Source organism: Glandiceps talaboti, chromosome 22 (assembly GCF_964340395.1).
Source record: "Glandiceps talaboti chromosome 22, keGlaTala1.1, whole genome shotgun sequence".
Classification (NCBI taxonomy): domain Eukaryota; kingdom Metazoa; phylum Hemichordata; class Enteropneusta; family Spengelidae; genus Glandiceps; species Glandiceps talaboti.
In genome coordinates, this window is record NC_135570.1 from 17126997 (window position 1) to 17147423 (window position 20427).

Below are 20427 nucleotides of genomic sequence, written 5' to 3' on the forward strand. Positions count from 1 at the left end.
CTGCTGGGTATGAAACACGAAATTTATATAAAGTCACATATATCATTTAATAGCTCATATAGTAGTGTACTTGGCCTAATACGTGAATAGTGTGCACACTGAATGGTTTGCTAGAAAAGTGAATTTCATTTGTGTATGAAATAGTGAAATTTCCCATAATGCATCACATCTTTCTGTGTCTGCTGGGTATCAACGATGAAATTTATCAAAAGTGAAATATATCATGTCATAGCTTATATATAACTGTATTAAGCCTACTATATGAATAATGTGCACACTCAATTGTTTGCAAGAAAACACGTGCAGTTTCGTCAAAACTTGTAAATATTGCTATAATTGTATAAATAAAAGTGTGTCTGCTGGGTATGAAAGACAAAATTTATATAAAGTCACATATATCATGTAATAGCTGATATGATATTGTACTAGGCCTAATAGGTGAATAGTGTGCACACTCAATTGTTTGCAAGAAAATGCACGTGTAGTTTCATCAAAATTTGTAAATATTCCTATAATTTCCTAAATAAAAGTGTGTCTGCTGGGTATGAAAGACGAAATTTATATAAAGTCACATATATTCTTTAATAGCTCATATAGTAGTGTACTAGGCCTAATACGTGAATAGTGTGCACACTCAATGGTTTCTGAGAAAAGTGAATTTCAATTGTGTATGAAATAGTGAAATTTCCCATAATGCACCCCATCTTTCCATGAATTAGTAACATTCCCATTATTATAGTGAACTCTTTGAAGGGTGTAAAAGACAATATTTAAGTACAACCAATTTTAATAATACAAATTTCATAGAGCTGTATTTTGAAGCATGGTGAATACACAGTACTCTTGCATGGGGAGAAAATAATTGTTTGGTTAATACTTACAACATGTAAATATCACATTGCATAGGAATATTTTTTTTAAAAAGTTACTTCAGGTTTTCATTTAGGTCTTATATTATGGTACTTCTATGATTTATCACCTCTGAAAGTCTGTGAAACTGATAAAGAAAGGTAAAGTCCTTGTTTCTTGCTATACAGTAATTTGACAGTAAGCTAGACGAGTGTGAAGCCACCATCATATTCATATTCATATTCAGTTTCAAACGTTCACCTCTAGGCTCAATCTGAATATGATGATGGCTTCACACGTTCATCATCAGATTCGAAGTCTTCCGAATGGGCACGAACGCGAGTTCGTCAAATCACACAAATCCTTCATTGGCGGTTTGAAATCATGCGATTGTGATTACTTCTCACTTGAATTGCATGGATTTGCATGCTTCCTTTTTATTTTTGCCAGAGTATCCAATTTGCGCAGCGTGATACTTTTGTCGTGGACCATAATATGGAGCATGCAAATCCATGCAATTCAAGTGAAAGTAATCACAATCGCACGATTTCAACCTGCCAATGACGGTTTTACGTGATTTGACGAACTCGCGTTCGTACCCATTCGGAAGACTTCGAATCTGATGATGAACGTGTGAAGCCATCATCATATTCAGATTGAGCCTAGAGGTGAACGTTTGAAACTGAATATGAATATGAATATGATGGTGGCTTCACACTCGTGTAAGCTAGAGGGTTCGATGTTCAAGGTCAAAGGTCATTTCTGCCTGCTTCCATTGTTTGCTGCCTGTGTCTGCCTGCTTCAACTTAGTCTGATATTACTATCTCATGGTTCTCCTAAAACGACGAACCCGGAGAAATACCCAGAAGAATCGTAGATAGTTAACTCTTTTTGTACTTTTATTATCATGAACTAGTGTAAAAATGGTTGTCCTCCGTTCATGACAGTAATGAATCAAACAATAAATGCCAGTTTAGTAAAATCCAAACATGAAAACGAACTGACCTCACTTTTGAAAGAATCAATGACCTTTGACATCATTGACAGTGTAGAACGATGACGTAGTAGTGATCGCTCAACAAGGCACGAGTGTGAAGCCACCATCATATTCATATTCATATTCAGTTTCAAACGTTCACCTCTAGGCTCAATCTGAATATGATGATGGCTTCACACGTTCATCATCAGATTCGAAGTCTTCCGAATGGGTACGAACGCGAGTTCGTCAAATCACGTAAAACCGTCATTGGCAGGTTGAAATCGTGCGATTGTGATTACTTTCACTTGAATTGCATGGATTTGCATGCTCCATATTATGGTCCACGACAAAAGTATCACGCTGCGCAAATTGGATACTCTGGCAAAAATAAAAAGGAAGCATGCAAATCCATGCAATTCAAGTGAGAAGTAATCACAATCGCATGATTTCAAACCGCCAATGAAGGATTTGTGTGATTTGACGAACTCGCGTTCGTGCCCATTCGGAAGACTTCGAATCTGATGATGAACGTGTGAAGCCATCATCATATTCAGATTGAGCCTAGAGGTGAACGTTTGAAACTGAATATGAATATGAATATGATGGTGGCTTCACACTCGTCAACAAGGCTACTATTACTAAACGAACGAACGGCCTGTCGCGTCGCAGCAGTTCGTCAAAGTTTGAGTATTACCGGCGAAACTTCACATTTCTATTTACCATATTCTTAAAGGTAGTTGTAGCTTTTGAAAACATCTACACATGGCAACATCATCGGGTACGTCACGGAATCTTAGCAAGAAACAGACGTTGGAACTCAGGAAACGCCATTATGGGTATGTATCAAACCACCGGCTTGGATTGCATATATATGCGATATACCAGTGCACACCAGATTGCGCACCACCATTGTAGATATGGTATTATTGCATTGTGACACTTTTTGTATGTGATCGAAATGCTGTTTTGTCTGCAAATTGGCATGTGTTCAGTCGTAAAAGCGGTCAATCATCGAAGTACGAGATGATACTCGGTAGAAACAAAGCGCCTCTGTTTAACCATAGACAGTAGCCTTCACTTTGAGCAATATCCATTGTATAACCTTGCCTTGACGGTAACACGTAGCCTCGACCTCCAGTAGCCAGATCATCTCGACCCTCTCCCCTGTTTCAAAATTCTAATGACTAAATTGTCTTATTTTATATTTGTAAATTGTATTGTTGTTGGTTAAATGTTTAAAAAATGACTTTGTACTTTGACCGAAAAAGCAAACTCCCTGGTTAAATGTAATAGGTCGTTCTCAAAACAATTAATTACACTTCAATACAGAAAGAGCAAGTGAGAGTGAGAGTAAGCGAGAGAGAGAGAGAGAGAGAGAGAGAGAGAGAGAGAGAGAGAGAGAGAGAGAGAGAGAGAGAGAGAGAGAGAGAGAGAGAGAGAGAGAGAGAGAGAGAGAGAGAGAGAGAGAGAGAGAGAGAGAGAGAGAGAGAGAGAGAGAGCGAGTGAGTGTGTGTCATTTGCTGAACATATGTATGTTTGTTCAAGACAAATTGATTGGGTCATTGTTATGCACATTAGGTCTAAAAGTAAAAATAGAATTGTGGTAAAATGATGACTCTACCAATGTAACAATGTGTCTGTAATGAGCTGAGTTTTCATTTCATTGACAAGGAAATCCATGCATCACACAAATCTCAAGTAGCTTGAACTTCAGACTCTGATTGATGACAGGACTTAAGACTCAATCTGATGAAAATCCGATGTGGTGAAAGCAGCTAAATCACAGGGTGCTCAGGCTCATTTAGTTCTGTTTACAAATCTAAACAAAACAAAATAAACATACAAGTAAACAAACAAACAAACAAACAAACAAAATAACCTGACAAATGAGTATATATATACATGAGTAAACGACAACAAACTAACAAACAAACAAATATGATGGGAACATTCTTAGTGGAGTTTAGATTAAAAATTGTTCATGACATGATGATCCCATCAGTGATACGCAAATTAGGGCTAAAAGTTGTCTTTTTTTGTCAAAAATATATAGTTCCAAAAACTACTGAGCAGATTGGGCTGAAATTTAATGGTGATGCATCTGTGGATATGTACATGATACATGAACAGAAGTTGTATTCATTTCATAACGTGATGATCCCATCATCAGTGATATGCAAATTATGTCTAAAAATCTCAATTTTGGTCAAAAACTTATATCTTGAAACTGCATGATGAATGGGTTGAAACTCGATAGGGATGTTTCTGGAGGTGTTATTCTGCAGTTATTGTTCAATCACAGTTGAAAACATTTTGACACAATTGGCCCTAGTTCACACACACACACACACACACACACACACACACACACACACACACACACACACACACACACACACACACACACACACATATCATAGTACTGTAGTACTGAACAGCCAAATATTTCCTTGTTGTCCACATTACGAAGCACACTTGTTAGTTAGAGACAATAAAATGAAACAAAGAACAAATATATACTGAATTAATGTGTACTACAAAGAACAAATATATACTGAATTAATGTGTACTACAAAGAACAAATACTGACTAATAATAGAAAATAGATCAAATAGATTTTTTAAAAAAGGAGTACATTTCAAACATAAAGTTACCAATATGTATTTAAACTTTGTGGTGGATATATGACAAGGTGTTAAGATTTCCACCATGCTGCAGTCATTGTAGACAGTTATGAGAGGAGATGGATAGGGTAACTCCTCCTAGGTCACTTCTCTGTTATTTAATGCATTCGTTCACACACACACACACACACACACACACACACACACACACACACACACACACACACACACACACACACACACACACACACACACACACACACACACACACACACACACACACACACACACACACACACACACACACACACACACACACACACACACACACACATCAATATCCTTCTGACCTTAAGACATGCAGGATTATGAGTTAATACAATAGTAATATGGTAATGATATGAGGTCATAGCTTTGACCCAAAATGTCTAGCCTTATGTGGACAGTCAAATACCAAACTCATGTGACTAAATTTGTTCTAGACACACATACAATGTATATATACTGTACACATGAAATCAAAAATGGAAGAAGAAAACTTGTGCATATGCATATTAATATGTGCATTTCTAACCTTCACCATACAAAATGTCGACTCAGCAAAAAGAGTCTGAATGGTACGAGTACTTGATAGATGGATGCATGATATGAGGATGGACAGTATCATTATTTTGTGGGCTGACAGGCTGAACTGCATGTTGATCTACACGTCAGTTTGTGGGTCAATTTATGAGTCATTCAAAATTACAATTATTTGTATAAAATCAACCAAAACAAATATGTTTCCAAAAAATAAAAACAAATGAATACATTTTCGTACATATACATATCTATAAATAATCTGTATGAGTACATAAATATTCAGTCAATACTATGGTGATCATCCTCACTTAGACTAGTTCCTAACAGACCATATTTCGTACTACATGTATGTTATACTATACTGTCTAGTCTATCCCATTACTCTCCAACAGAATTCTGTGCTTCCCCTACAGAATTCATATAATCAGGGTGACATCATTGCGTCCTCATGTGATTTTAGTTTAAACAGCTGGAGGTGGCAGAGGTGGAGTCCTGGTTGGACATTTGCATATCATATCAGTCCTAGAAACATGAGAACGATGATGACAGCCATCAAGTTGTGATGGATTACTACTGATATGCGACCTTCATGCTTTGTCCACCATGGGGGTAGTCTTGCTGCTAGACGTTCGGGCTTTCTTCCGATACAATAAGCGAACAAAGTTTGCAGTGAGGGCTTGCCCGAACGTCTAGCAAATTTCATTTTCAGACTTCACATTCCATTGAGATGACATATGGCCATGGGATGATCCATGTATGCATATATAAATGTTAATATATTCAATAACCCATGACCTCTATACTGCTAATGCTCTTTAATACTAATGTCCAATATCACGTGATGATAACAAATTACTAGTCTCGCTGCCAGACTCGTGACTATCGTCCCTAATCTGTTTATGTATACCGAGCGGCGCAGCCGCGAGAAGAGAGGGACCAGTCCCGAGTCTGGCTGGAAGCGTTTGGATAGAAATACCCGCCAATGAAACTAGCTAATCGACAAATTGTTCAAACATACTAGCTACTGAATATTCTATATCCAGGAGGAGTCTGTTATAAATAGCAACTAATCATGTGTTGAGGATTTAATTACTTCAATGAATGACAATGTCACTCATTGTTCATTGCGTAATGTTAAGAGGAAGAAAACAAGCTTCCGCATTTACCATAAACACAAACTTGCAACAGGCAAGTAACAAACACAACGCATGAAAATGGAAAAAGTTACCAAGAAAACCCTCATCGCGATTGAATAATGGTATGCAGCAAATGACGCTCACAGAATTGAAGCCGAAACAAGTAGAGGCGATTCAAGCATTTTTGGAGGGACACGATGTCTTCTATCTCCAATAATTGTAGCGTTTTGCTGCGGTTTTGAGGGGTTTTTCGTCTGTTTTGGTGACTTTTTAAGTTTTAGTTTTTAACCCGCACCTAACACGCTACAATTCCTAGTGTAGGGATTCCAATCAGCTGATGCGATGCGGATCGGTATCACAGGTATCAACCCCTATTTTCGCCGAAATATCGACCTACCTACGGAAAATCTGACATTTCCTAACCGCAACACTTCTTGGGAATCCCCACAGCACAATCGACGCCCCGATCTGGCCTTTCCCCGTCAAAAATGGCTGCCGAAAATGCTAAACTAGACAATTTTGAAAACTTTCGCGGCTAGGAGAGCTCGGCAAATGTACCATGTGATCAATTACCTTCGTTCCATTTCCTTACAGTGCAGTGTTACTTTGAAACAAAAATCAACTGTAGCATGTATCATTTACTAGTATTTACATAGGAGAAAACGGGGGGGGGGGGACTGCGCGTGTTCAGGATGTGAAATCAACGGTGTACATTGTACATCAATAATGTACATCTGAATGAAAGACATAGAAATGTGTATACTAAGACAGAACAGAAATAGAATTTGTATAAATAAGCTTACAAAAATTCACACAAAATTGTTGCCTGCAACTTCATCCGTCTCTAACATAAGTATGGTGTTCCTGTAGTCTCGTAATCTTAATGTGGAATACATTGTATGTATTTCGAAACATAAACAGGAACACCATCAGGAGTTTTATGTGGTCACCATATACTTTAACCGGTGTTTTTGTTACCGAAGACATCATAGCCTTCAGGACAACAAATATAACCGTGACTGTGCGTAGGTGACAGTTCACGTGTCTTTGTTATGATCGCACTACGTTGAGATGTTATTTGCATACTTTGGCAAACCCACATAATGACGACATCACATTCCTTTCCAAACGCTTCCAGCCAGACTCGGGACTAGTCCCTCTCTTCTCGCGGCTTCGCCGCTCAGCATACATAAACAGATTAGGAACGATAGTTACGAGTCTGGCAGCGAGACTAACAAATTACTAACTATTATGTGTTATCAGTTAATGGTAATTGTGAGTTTGATGGGGGTGTTGACATTGTCATTCACACATTTCAGTTAAGGCATTGGTGGTTATTTTTACAAGCCCCTCCTTAAGCTGAATATGCATGAAAAAGATAGCTATTGTCCTCTGTTTGTACTTGTCGCTATTGCGGTTCTCTGATTGGCAGTTATTTATATCCCTGAACTGCAAGATGACATTTGCTAGACCTCAGATGTTCCACCCTCGATAGCGATGTTTGGTCGTGTGTCGTAAATTGTATCTGAAGAACATGTGAGGTCTAGCAGATAGACTAACCATGGGGTTGAACCACAGTTAACGCCTTGAGTAACAGGCTTGACCAGATGGTATAGTATTAAGATAATGTACATGTAGTATGGAATACGGTCCATCTGGAACTAGTCTAGACTAATCCTCACTGTGATAATGATTGGTTTAGTAATGACATGAATAGAATACAGTACAGTAAGCACAGTGTTGTGACAATAATAGTTACTGGATGTACTAATTATTCAATTATTCAATTTCAAGGTTGTGGCTGTTTCACCATTCCTTTCTGTTCCTCAGTGATGTAACTAGGGCCTAACTACTGATGTAGTGTCATTGTCATCTTACTGTGGACTGGCTAGTGTGTGGGAGCCATTGTATTAACTAGTCAGACTAATTAGTCCCGTTGGACAAAGTCCGGGATGGGACTTATGGATTGGGTTCCGTCTGTTCGTCCAGCCATGCCTGGACCGATTTTTTTCAAACTTGACTTGGTACAGGGGCAACATACTATGGCATACATATGCACATCAATTTGTTTCATTATACGATCCAATATGGCCGCCTAGCAGCCATTTTGTTTGCAAATTTTCCCTGTCTAAAGCCATAACTCAGACATGCTTGAACAGATCTCATTCAAAGTTGGTATTAGGACAGTGTTGTATAACATACATGTGCATATCCATTTTCGTCGTGATACAATCCAATATGGTTGCGTGGCAGTGATTTTGTTGGCACAGTTTTCATGTCCAAAGCCATAACTCAAACATGCTTGAACAGGCCCCCCCCCCCTCGTACCCGACCCATCCTTTATTGTTGAATGGTTTATTCCATCATGTCATCTTGAAGAGTAGGCATGTCCCATGTCCAACGAGGAGACACAACATATCTAAGTCTGTTTGATTTAGGTTCACAAGTGTTGTTGCGTGATCAGAGTAGTGATATCAAGAAAATGACAACATAAACTGCCAGTTCCTTAAAATCCAATCATAATGGGGACTATGTCATTCTCAATGACTTGTATATATTAGTTTCATGTACTGTATGGCACAACCCTGTTCCATCTTATAGATATTTAGTTTGATATATTGAGTATACATGTGTTTCATTTACAGTGAATCATGTAAGCTGTTCTTCAAATCTAGTCCGATCAAAATTGTGAGGGCTAGAGGGCAGTATATGTATGATGAAGAGGACAACCAGTACTTGGACTGTATCAACAATGTTTGCCATGGTAAGTGTCAGTATACATTGTGTATGTTATCAACAACATTTGAACTCACTATGGTAAGGCTTAAAATATTCTCTCTCTCTCTCTCTCTCTCTCTCTCTCTCTCTCTCACACTCTTGCTTACTCTCTCTCTCTCTCTCTCTCTCTCTCACACACACTTTTGCTTACTCTCTGTCTCTGTCTCTGTCTCTGTCTCTGTCTCTGTCTCTGTCTCTGTCTCTCTCTCTCACTCTTGCTTACTCTCACTCTCACTTGTTCTTTCTGTATTGAAGTGTAATGTAAAATATGGTGCATATGAACTCGCAATTGCAGTCACTGATGACATTGTGTTGTATATTTCATGTACATTGTAGTTGGCCATTGTCATCCAGATGTGGTCAGTGCCGCAGCTGAGCAGATGAAAGTACTGAATACTAATTCACGATTCCTCCATGATAATCTTGTCACATATGCAGAGAGATTAACAAGTACATTACCATCTAAGTTGTCTGTCTGCTACTTTACCAATTCTGGGTAAGTATTTATAAATCAAACTTACTTGTATTGTATGAGTCGTTGTAATCTTAATCATTATGATAATGGTATTCAGTACTTTGGTCTCTGGCCTAAAGTACAAAGTAAACAATAAAATCATACAGAGACACACAAAGATTTACTCAAAAATAAGAGACACTATAACTCTACAATACATCCACTCAATTGTCTTTCCCTACAATTACTTGCATAGAGAATAAATGTCACCAATCGTATGACATTAACATTCTCCATCTGCATTAGTAGCAGAAACTTCTGATAAGTACAATTTTTGTAGAAGTATAAATCAGCATACAGTAGGCAGACCAGACTGAAATGCTATTCATCTTCTATATCCCCTCTATTACAATAAATAAATTCTGTTTTGTCTGGGTATGCCACGTTTATGGTCAGTTTCTACTCTTAAATGATGTGCTGATGCCCTAAATCTACATAAAGCGAACTTCAGAGGGTTGTCCTCAATGAATGATAGATAAAACTCACACCCAAATTTATTTTGAAGTCACGATATTTATCTAAGTACATACCATGGTATGACACAGATACATTCATATACACATACACTCATCCTGTTTGCTATTTCACAATCACTTACTTTCTATAAGTGCATCGGCGCAAACCACAACCATTTAACGGTACCGTTCTTATTCTCATTCAAATACAATCTCAGTACTTGTGGCATACATGTAGCTAATTTATTCATTTTGTACGTAAACACTACTACCTATCAGATTGCCCCTTGCATGATGTCATTGCTTATGAATATGTATTACATATACTTGAGGTAGAAATACCATACTTGAAGAAGTAATAGCTCTGGTTTGCGAGAATGTATAAGTGTGACATAGCCCTACATACATGTATATGTAGACTAACATGACATATGGTTGGTGTATATCTGTGCTTAAGTCATGGCCTTACATTTTTGCCCCATTCTCAGCAACAGGTTGGACAAGCAGGTGCAAACAACCATATAATATGATATTCCAAAACATGGCCCAATTTATGTTGATACAGAGATAAGATATGAATGACTGATGATTCAGTTGTAGGAGTGTACGCTTTCAATTGAAGTTGAAGTTGAAGGGAACACTGATATCATTGAGGCTACAAAAATTCTATTGTACAGCAAGTGCTGATCAGATAGGTATTTGTGTGACAAAGAGACAAAACCTTGAACAAAATCCAGGCAGTAACTGGACATAAACATTCTGGAAAAGTAAATTTCACTTCAGAGTCAACAATTTTGAGAGACTGAAATATTTGTAGAATATAAGTTAATGAAAGCTGGGCAAAATTCAGACACTAATGGTGAAAAGGCAATGCCATGTAGGCAAGTCAAATGTAAAATGCAGCTGTAAACATATCCACAATATGTTAATCCCAGGTGATTAATTAATTTGACAAATATACAGTACTGACGTAGGCAGAGCTAGCTACCAGTATGGTTGCCAATAGCACCTTGATGTCCTAATCTTGAATGATTAGAGTAACAGCATTCTCGCCAACCAGAGTTATTATTTTTACCACTACACTTTGAAATAAATACTCTGGCATCTTACGGCTGTCAAAGTCATATCTCATGTATACATAATACATATTCATAAGCAATGACATCATGATAATCTGACCAATCAAAGTCCGTCTCTCAAAGAATGCGTTTCAGATAGCAATGGCCTCATGTTATGGCGAATTATTGCAACTGCTGCAAAGTTCGCGGCAACACAGAAAAAATACAAGATACTCACACATACAACTTTCCAATAAAAAAGTCCTAAAAACTATCATTGGGGACTTTCACACGGCGATTTTTAATGCTGCAGTAAAAGAAACCGTGGTTAGCGACGATGAGTCCAACACAGCAAGCTAGCGTGAACCACAAACGTTGTACAGATATACTGAGTGAATGTGAACGAGCGATTCAAAAGACCTGAGTGAAAGTTACTAGTCTCATTTAAATCTACTAGGATAACCAATATTTGACGGGGTTAAAGAGTATAAAGTAAGAACGGGGAAAGATTTGTTGAATATTTACATTAAGGGCTGATAAACAGATACTGTACAGAGTATTAATACTGGTACGGGTAATGAATGCAGTCGTCCTGGCGTACGTGTGCACCCAAGACACTGTGCTAAAAGGCCGTACTTAATTAGCATTCAGCCCAGGTTCAATTCCCTGTAAAATCAAGAATATGGTAAACAACACTTCAATTACTACAAGTTGTGAATGGAAGTAAGATTATCTCAAGTGAACTCGCTTGAATCAGCCAATCTTGGCTTGTTGTAACCATGGCCCTATTGAGATAATCCACGTTGTATATAAACCTACTTCAGTACTTGCCACAAACTCACGATTGTATCGGACGCCCGGTCTAACGGTACAACAAATCCATGCTCTTACAAGCCCTGCTTGACACTTTGAGGCAAGATTTATAGATCATTATTTTATGTCCATACATGTGTCAATCCAATCTTGTCTGTCGGATGGCAAAAATGAAATTTCAGCTACAAGAGCACAATTTGGCCAAGCCAGTTTTCAGTGTACGTACTAGGCTCTTGCCATGGCATTAGCAGTATATCACATGGTATGCAAGGGGCAATCTGATTGGTTGTAGTGTTTACGTACAAAACGAATAAATTAGCTATGCCATAAATAAGGATATAGTATATGAATGCATCCACGGCCTGTGGGAGGCTCGTTAAGACCATTGCTGTAAAACAGACTGTGGTTTGCGACTATGAGTAACAGAATAGTATCAACTTTTAAATTGACATTTTATCAACTTTCTATGTTAACTACACACAAATTCTCAAGACATTCGCATGTCCACACATACCAATTTTCTATGTTAACTACACACACATTCTCAAGACATTCACATGTCCACACATACCAACTTTCTATGTTAACTACACACACATTCTCAAGACATTCACATGTCCACACATACCAACTTTCTATGTTAACTACACACATATTCTCAAGACATTCACATGTCCACACATACCAAATTTGTTACCAAAATCACCAGCTGTTCATTGTTGTCATGGATTTCATAGAGGTATCACTGTTGTTCATTTATGAGTGTTCGCTGTCATAGTAGATGCTAGAAAAATCAAATTGATATGGAATGTTGTATGTCAGCACACACATGTACGCATATGAACTGGCATTGCTAAGAAATCCTATGTAACACTATGACAATGGATATATGACCTGACTTCATTTGTTGAAGATTCAACCCTAAAAAATAAATTCAGATAATTGATATTGACTAATAGAAATTAAAGAGATTCTCACAACTTGACCGTTACGTCCAGGATTGTTTTTTGACCAAAAGACACAGAATTTTGGTATTTAAAGTAAACAACGTCAAGTTGGTCTGATTTATAATGATCAAATTGACGAGAAATGTATTGTAGACAAATTAGTTTGTAAACATACCTGCGTGAACATACCAATATGTTCATTGAAATGAACGTATTGGTAATAATACTGGCACTTTATTGAAATGAACATATTGGTAATAATACTGGCACTTGATTGAAATGAACATATTGGTAATAATACTGGCACTTGATTGAAATGAACGTATTGGTAATAATACTGGCACTTGATTGAAATGAACGTATTGGTAATAATACTGGCACTTCATTGAAATGAACATATTGGTAATAATACTGGCACTTCATTGAAATGAACATATTGGTAATAATACTGGCACTTGATTGAAATGAACGTATTGGTAATAATACTGGCACTTGATTGAAATGAACATATTGGTAATAATACTGGCACTTCATTGAAATGAACATATTGGTAATAATACTGGCACTTTATTGAAATGAACGTATTGGTAATAATACTGGCACTTGATTGAAATGAACATATTGGTAATAATACTGGCACTTCATTGAAATGAACGTATTGGTAATAATACTGGCACTTCATTGAAATGAACGTATTGGTAATAATACTGGCACTTCATTGAAATGAACGTATTGGTAATAATACTGGCACTTGATTGAAATGAACATATTGGTAATAATACTGGCACTTGATTGAAATGAACATATTGGTAATAATACTGGCACTTCATTGAAATGAACGTATTGGTAATAATACTGGCACTTCATTGAAATGAACATATTGGTAATAATACTGGCACTTGATTGAAATGAACATATTGGTAATAATACTGGCACTTCATTGAAATGAACGTATTGGTAATAATACTGGCACTTCATTGAAATGAACATATTGGTAATAATACTGGCACTTGATTGAAATGAACATATTGGTAATAATACTGGCACTTCATTGAAATGAACGTATTGGTAATAATACTGGCACTTTATTGAAATGAACGTATTGGTAATAATACTGGCACTTCATTGAAATGAACGTATTGGTAATAATACTGGCACTTCATTGAAATGAACGTATTGGTAATAATACTGGCACTTCATTGAAATGAACGTATTGGTAATAATACTGGCACTTGATTGAAATGAACATATTGGTAATAATACTGGCACTTCATTGAAATGAACGTATTGGTAATAATACTGGCACTTCATTGAAATGAAGATATTGGTAATAATACTGGCACTTGATTGAAATGAACGTATTGGTAATAATACTGGCACTTGATTGAAATGAACGTATTGGTAATAATACTGGCACTTCATTGAAATGAACATATTGGTAATAATACTGGCACTTGATTGAAATGAACATATTGGTAATAATACTGGCACTTGATTGAAATGAACGTATTGGTAATAATACTGGCACTTGATTGAAATGAACTTATTGGTAATAATACTGGCACTTGATTGAAATGAACGTATTGGTAATATTACTGGCACTTGATTGAAATGAACATATTGGTAATAATACTGGCACTTGATTGAAATGAACATATTGGTAATAATACTGGCACTTGATTGAAATGAACGTATTGGTAATAATACTGGCACTTCATTGAAATGAACATATTGGTAATAATACTGGCACTTCATTGAAATGAACGTATTGGTAATAATACTGGCACTTCATTGAAATGAACATATTGGTAATAATACTGGCACTTGATTGAAATGAACATATTGGTAATAATACTGGCACTTCATTGAAATGAACGTATTGGTAATAATACTGGCACTTGATTGAAATGAACATATTGGTAATAATACTGGCACTTGATTGAAATGAACATATTGGTAATAATACTGGCACTTGATTGAAATGAACGTATTGGTAATATTACTGGCACTTCATTGAAATGAACATATTGGTAATAATACTGGCACTTCATTGAAATGAACTTATTGGTAATAATACTGGCACTTGATTGAAATGAACATATTGGTAATAATACTGGCACTTCATTGAAATGAACTTATTGGTAATAATACTGGCACTTCATTGAAATGAACGTATTGGTAATAATACTGGCACTTGATTGAAATGAACATATTGGTAATAATACTGGCACTTGATTGAAATGAACATATTGGTAATAATACTGGCACTTCATTGAAATGAACTTATTGGTAATAATACTGGCACTTGATTGAAATGAACATATTGGTAATAATACTGGCACTTCATTGAAATGAACTTATTGGTAATAATACTGGCACTTCATTGAAATGAACGTATTGGTAATAATACTGGCACTTGATTGAAATGAACATATTGGTAATAATACTGGCACTTGATTGAAATGAACATATTGGTAATAATACTGGCACTTCATTGAAATGAACGTATTGGTAATAATACTGGCACTTTATTGAAATGAACGTATTGGTAATAATACTGGCACTTCATTGAAATGAACGTATTGGTAATAATACTGGCACTTCATTGAAATGAACGTATTGGTAATATTACTGGCACTTTATTGAAATGAACATATTGGTAATAATACTGGCACTTCATTGAAATGAACGTATTGGTAATATTACTGGCACTTTATTGAAATGAACGTATTGGTAATAATACTGGCACTTGATTGAAATGAACATATTGGTAATAATACTGGCACTTCATTGAAATGAACGTATTGGTAATAATACTGGCACTTCATTGAAATGAACGTATTGGTAATAATACTGGCACTTCATTGAAATGAACATATTGGTAATAATACTGGCACTTGATTGAAATGAACATATTGGTAATAATACTGGCACTTCATTGAAATGAACGTATTGGTAATAATGCTGGCACTTCATTGAAATGAATGTATTGGTAATAATACTGGCACTTCATTGAAATGAACGTATTGGTAATAATACTGGCACTTCATTGAAATGAACTTATTGGTAATAATACTGGCACTTCATTGAAATGAACATATTGGTAATAATACTGGCACTTCATTGAAATGAACATATTGGTAATAATACTGGCACTTGATTGAAATGAACGTATTGGTAATAATACTGGCACTTCATTGAAATGAACGTATTGGTAATATTACTGGCACTTCATTGAAATGAACATATTGGTAATAATACTGGCACTTCATTGAAATGAAGATATTGGTAATAATACTGGCATTTTATTGAATAAACATATTGGTAATAATACTGGCACTTGATTGAAATGAAAGTATTATAATAATACTGGCACTTGATTGGAGTTCTTGCTAAAATAATAGGTAATCCATTCTAACAAGAATTTATACCTGTAACCATAGCAATGTAATCTTTTCTCCACAGGTCTGAAGCCAATGACTTGGCCATTCGTATTGCTAGAGCCCACACCAAACACCATGATGTAGTGGTACTTGATCAGTAAGTTTTATTTCATTATTACAATGTAGTGGTATTTGATCAGTAAGTTTTATTCCATTATTACAATGTAGTGGTACTTGATCAGTAAGTTTTATTTCATTATTACAATGTAGTGGTATTTGATCAGTAAGTTTTATTTCATTATTACAATGTAGTGGTATTTGATCAGTAAGTTTTATTCCATTATTACAATGTAGTGGTACTTGATCAGTAAGTTTTATTCCATTATTACAATGTAGTGGTATTTGATCAGTAAGTTTTGTTTCATTATTACAATGTAGTGGTACTTGATCAGTAAGTTTTATTTCATTATTACAATGTAGTGGTACTTGATCAGTAAGTTTTATTTCATTATTACAATGTAGTGGTACTTGATCAGTAAGTTTTATTTCATTATTACAATGTAGTGGTACTTCATCAGTAAGTTTTATTTCATTATTACAATGTAGTGGTATACTTCATCAGTAAGTTTTATTTCATTATTACAATGTAGTGGTATACTTCATCAGTAAGTTTTATTTCATTATTACAATGTAGTGGTATACTTCATCAGTAAGTTTTATTTCATTATTACGATGTAGTGGTATACTTCATCAGCAAGTTTTATTTCATTATTACGATGTAGTGGTATACTTCATCAGTAAGTTTTATTTCATTATTACAATGTAGTGGTATACTTCATCAGTAAGTTTTATTTCATTATTACGATGTAGTGGTATACTTCATCAGCAAGTTTTATTTCATTATTACGATGTAGTGGTATACTTCATCAGTAAGTTTTATTTCATTATTACAATGTAGTGGTATACTTCATCAGTAAGTTTTATTTCATTGATTGACATAAGTCCATATGACCATATGTGCATAGTAATAGTCATATGGTATCTATGATTGACATAAGTCCATATGTGCATAGTGATAGTCATATGGTATCTATGATTGACATAAGTCCATATGTTCATAGTGATAGTCATATGGTATCTATGATTGACATAAGTCCATATGTGCATAGTAATAGTCATATGGTATCTATGATTGACATAAGTCCATATGTGCATAGTGATAGTCATATGGTATCTATGATTGACATAGGTCCATATGTGCATAGTGATAGTCATATGGTATCTATGATTGACATAAGTCCATATGTTCATAATGATAGTCATATGGTATCTATGATTGACATAAGTCCATATGTGCATAGTGGTAGTCATATGGTATCTGTGATTGACATAAGTCCATATGTGCATAGTGATAGTCATATGGTATCTATGATTGACATAAGTCCATATGTGCATAGTGATAGTCATATGGTATCTATGATTGACATAAGTCCATATGTGCATAGTAATAGTCATATGATATCTATGATTGACATAAGTCCATATGTGCATAGTGATAATCATATGGTATATATGGTTGACATAAGTCCATATGTGCATAGTGATAGTCATATGGTATCTATGATTGACATAAGTCCATATGTGCATAGTGATAGTCATATGGTATCTATGATTGACATAAGTCCATATGTGCATAGTGATAGTCGTATGGTATCTATGATTGACATAAGTCCATATGTGCATAGTGATAGTCATATGGTATCTATGATTGACATAAGTCCATATGTGCATAGTAATAGTCATATGGTATCTATGGTTGACATAAGTCCATATGTGCATAGTGATAGTCATATGGTATCTATGATTGACATAAGTCCATATGTGCATAGTAATAGTCATATGGTATCTATGATTGACATAAGTCCATATGTGCATAGTGATAGTCGTATGGTATCTATGGTTGACATAAGTCCATATGTGCATAGTGATAGTCATATGGTATCTATGATTGACATAAGTCCATATGTGCATAGTGATAGTCGTATGGTATCTATGATTGACATAAGTCCATATGTGCATAGTGATAGTCATATGGTATCTATGGTTGACATAAGTCCATATGTGCATAGTGATAGTCATATGGTATCTATGATTGACATAAGTCCATATGTGCATAGTGATAGTCATATGGTATCTATGGTTGACATAAGTCCATATGTGCATAGTGATAGTCATATGGTATCTATGATTGACATATGACCATATGTGCATAGTAATAGTCATATGGTATCTATGATTGACATAAGTCCATATGTGCATAGTGATAGTCGTATGGTATCTATGATTGACATAAATTCATACAAATGTATGTGCATCGTAATAGTCATATGGTATGTAAGATTGACATAAGTCCATACATCATGATGTAATTATCATTTTTTACAGTGCCTACCATGGACACATGGTATCTTTGATTGACATAAGTCCATACAAGTTTAATTCTTCAGGAGGTGAAGGCAAAAAGGAATGGGTTCATGTGGTAGGTGTTTATGTAAATTTTGAGCCAAGCCTTTTGTCAAATTTATGTGCATTTCCTGCCTTCATACTAAAGATCAGAATATCATATGATACCATTGATACTGTTGTTTGCCCTGTGTGTATGTATATGCTACTATTAGGGTTTGTATGGATGTAAAACCATAAGGTGTGTGCATGTGTGTGTGTTTTGAAGTGTGTATGGGTATGTGTTAGAATGTATTCGTACCATACTGTTCATATTGTCTCACCAACTCTGGCTCTTTCTATCCTGATGCCCCATAGGCGCCAACTCCAGATACCTACAGAGGGTGCTATACCAGTGATGATGCTGGAGAAAAGTATGCATTAGAAGTGAAGAAATTAATAGATGAAGCTCACAATAATGGAAGACAGGTTTGTGATAATGCAATCTATAAAATACTGTTAAATGTGTATGAATGAATTGAATATAGACAAATATGGTTGTATAACATACTATTCAGCCAACTGATACAACTCTAAGTACAACCAAATGGCTGTCTGTCTGTCTGTCTGTCTGTCTTAAAAATAACAAAATCACCCAGAAACTAAGAAACTGCACATGGCAACACTAAAATGATGGTGCATATTGCACAGGTAACAACAACAATGGCTTGCATGTGGATAAACGCATTTGTGCTACAACACCATTGGTGCTATTTTTGGTAAAAATAACTTGAACTCCAAAACAGTAGTGTAGATTGGCCTGAAATTTGGTTTGGATGTTCTGTGTAATGGGTAGACGAAAGATTGTTCATGACATGGTGATCCTATCAGTGATATGCACATTAGGTCTAAAAAAAACTTAAATTCTGAAACTACTTTGCAGATTGGGCTGAAAGTTAATGGGAATGTATCTGGAGATATGTACATGTAGATAATAATAATATAATAATAATAATATGATTTATTTCCCAATATTTAAACATACAATATAAAAGGAAATAATACAATTACATGATAACGGGAAAGAGGAGATTGGAAGTAGTTATTAAGTAACTAATCAAGTCCATCCCCTTAAATACATACAGTGTACTTAATCAAACAAAATACAATAGTCTGGGCTTATGTTCAAAAAACATACAGCTACAACATACAATATATACATGGAAGAAAAATAACTAACTATTAACTAATTATTGTTTACAAGAAAAACTAGACACATGCAAATATTTTTTGTATTCTCGTTTGAATTTGGACCTGCATCGAATATTTCTTATATCAAGTGGTATACTATTCCACAGTTTTGAGCCTGCATACTTCACAGTGAATTGTCCTGTCCTATGTTTAGCTCTTGGGATACACAAGTCATTCCTAATACTTTGTCGAGTTGTGTATGCGTGATTAACCAGGATAAAAAAGTCTTCAAAAACTTGGGGTGTATTCCTATGAAGTACGTCATGAAGATAAAGGTGTATTCATGAGGTGCTGATCCCATATTAAAGAAATATACAAAATACACCAATTTCTTTTCAATCATGCCACCATTGTCACATAGAAGTAAGCATTTGAGGGTTGTGTTTTCTATCAAGACTTGAAATTTTGTTTAGCTTTTAACTTTAGTGTGTCATTTATTAAGCAAAGAAAAATAGCATGAGATTGTTGTGAGTCTTTGATTTCTTGTTATTTCAGATTAGTGCCTTTTTCAGTGAATCACTTCAGAGTTGTGGAGGTCAAATAATACCACCTCCAAACTACTTCAAGAATGTCCAGAAGTAAGTATCTTATTCAGGTTTTGCATTTATAAAAACAA

At 35.5% G+C, this 20427-nt stretch overlaps 1 protein-coding gene across 2 annotated transcripts in view; it reads left to right on the forward strand.

Moving 5' to 3' along the window:
* Positions 1-2370: 2370 nt before the first annotated feature.
* LOC144451948 (5-phosphohydroxy-L-lysine phospho-lyase-like) overlaps positions 2371-20427 on the forward strand; it is a 42359-nt gene continuing 24302 nt past the window's right edge. For both annotated transcript variants that reach the window (XR_013482321.1, XM_078142870.1), the window contains exons 1-7: positions 2371-2664; positions 8816-8934; positions 9285-9444; positions 16201-16275; positions 18564-18657; positions 18939-19049; positions 20307-20389. Coding sequence is in view for 1 of the 2 variants with exons in the window: in XM_078142870.1 (XP_077998996.1) it covers positions 2591-2664; positions 8816-8934; positions 9285-9444; positions 16201-16275; positions 18564-18657; positions 18939-19049; positions 20307-20389 (716 nt within the window). In the remaining variant the exon portion in view is untranslated. The remainder of the gene's footprint in view (positions 2665-8815; positions 8935-9284; positions 9445-16200; positions 16276-18563; positions 18658-18938; positions 19050-20306; positions 20390-20427) is intronic.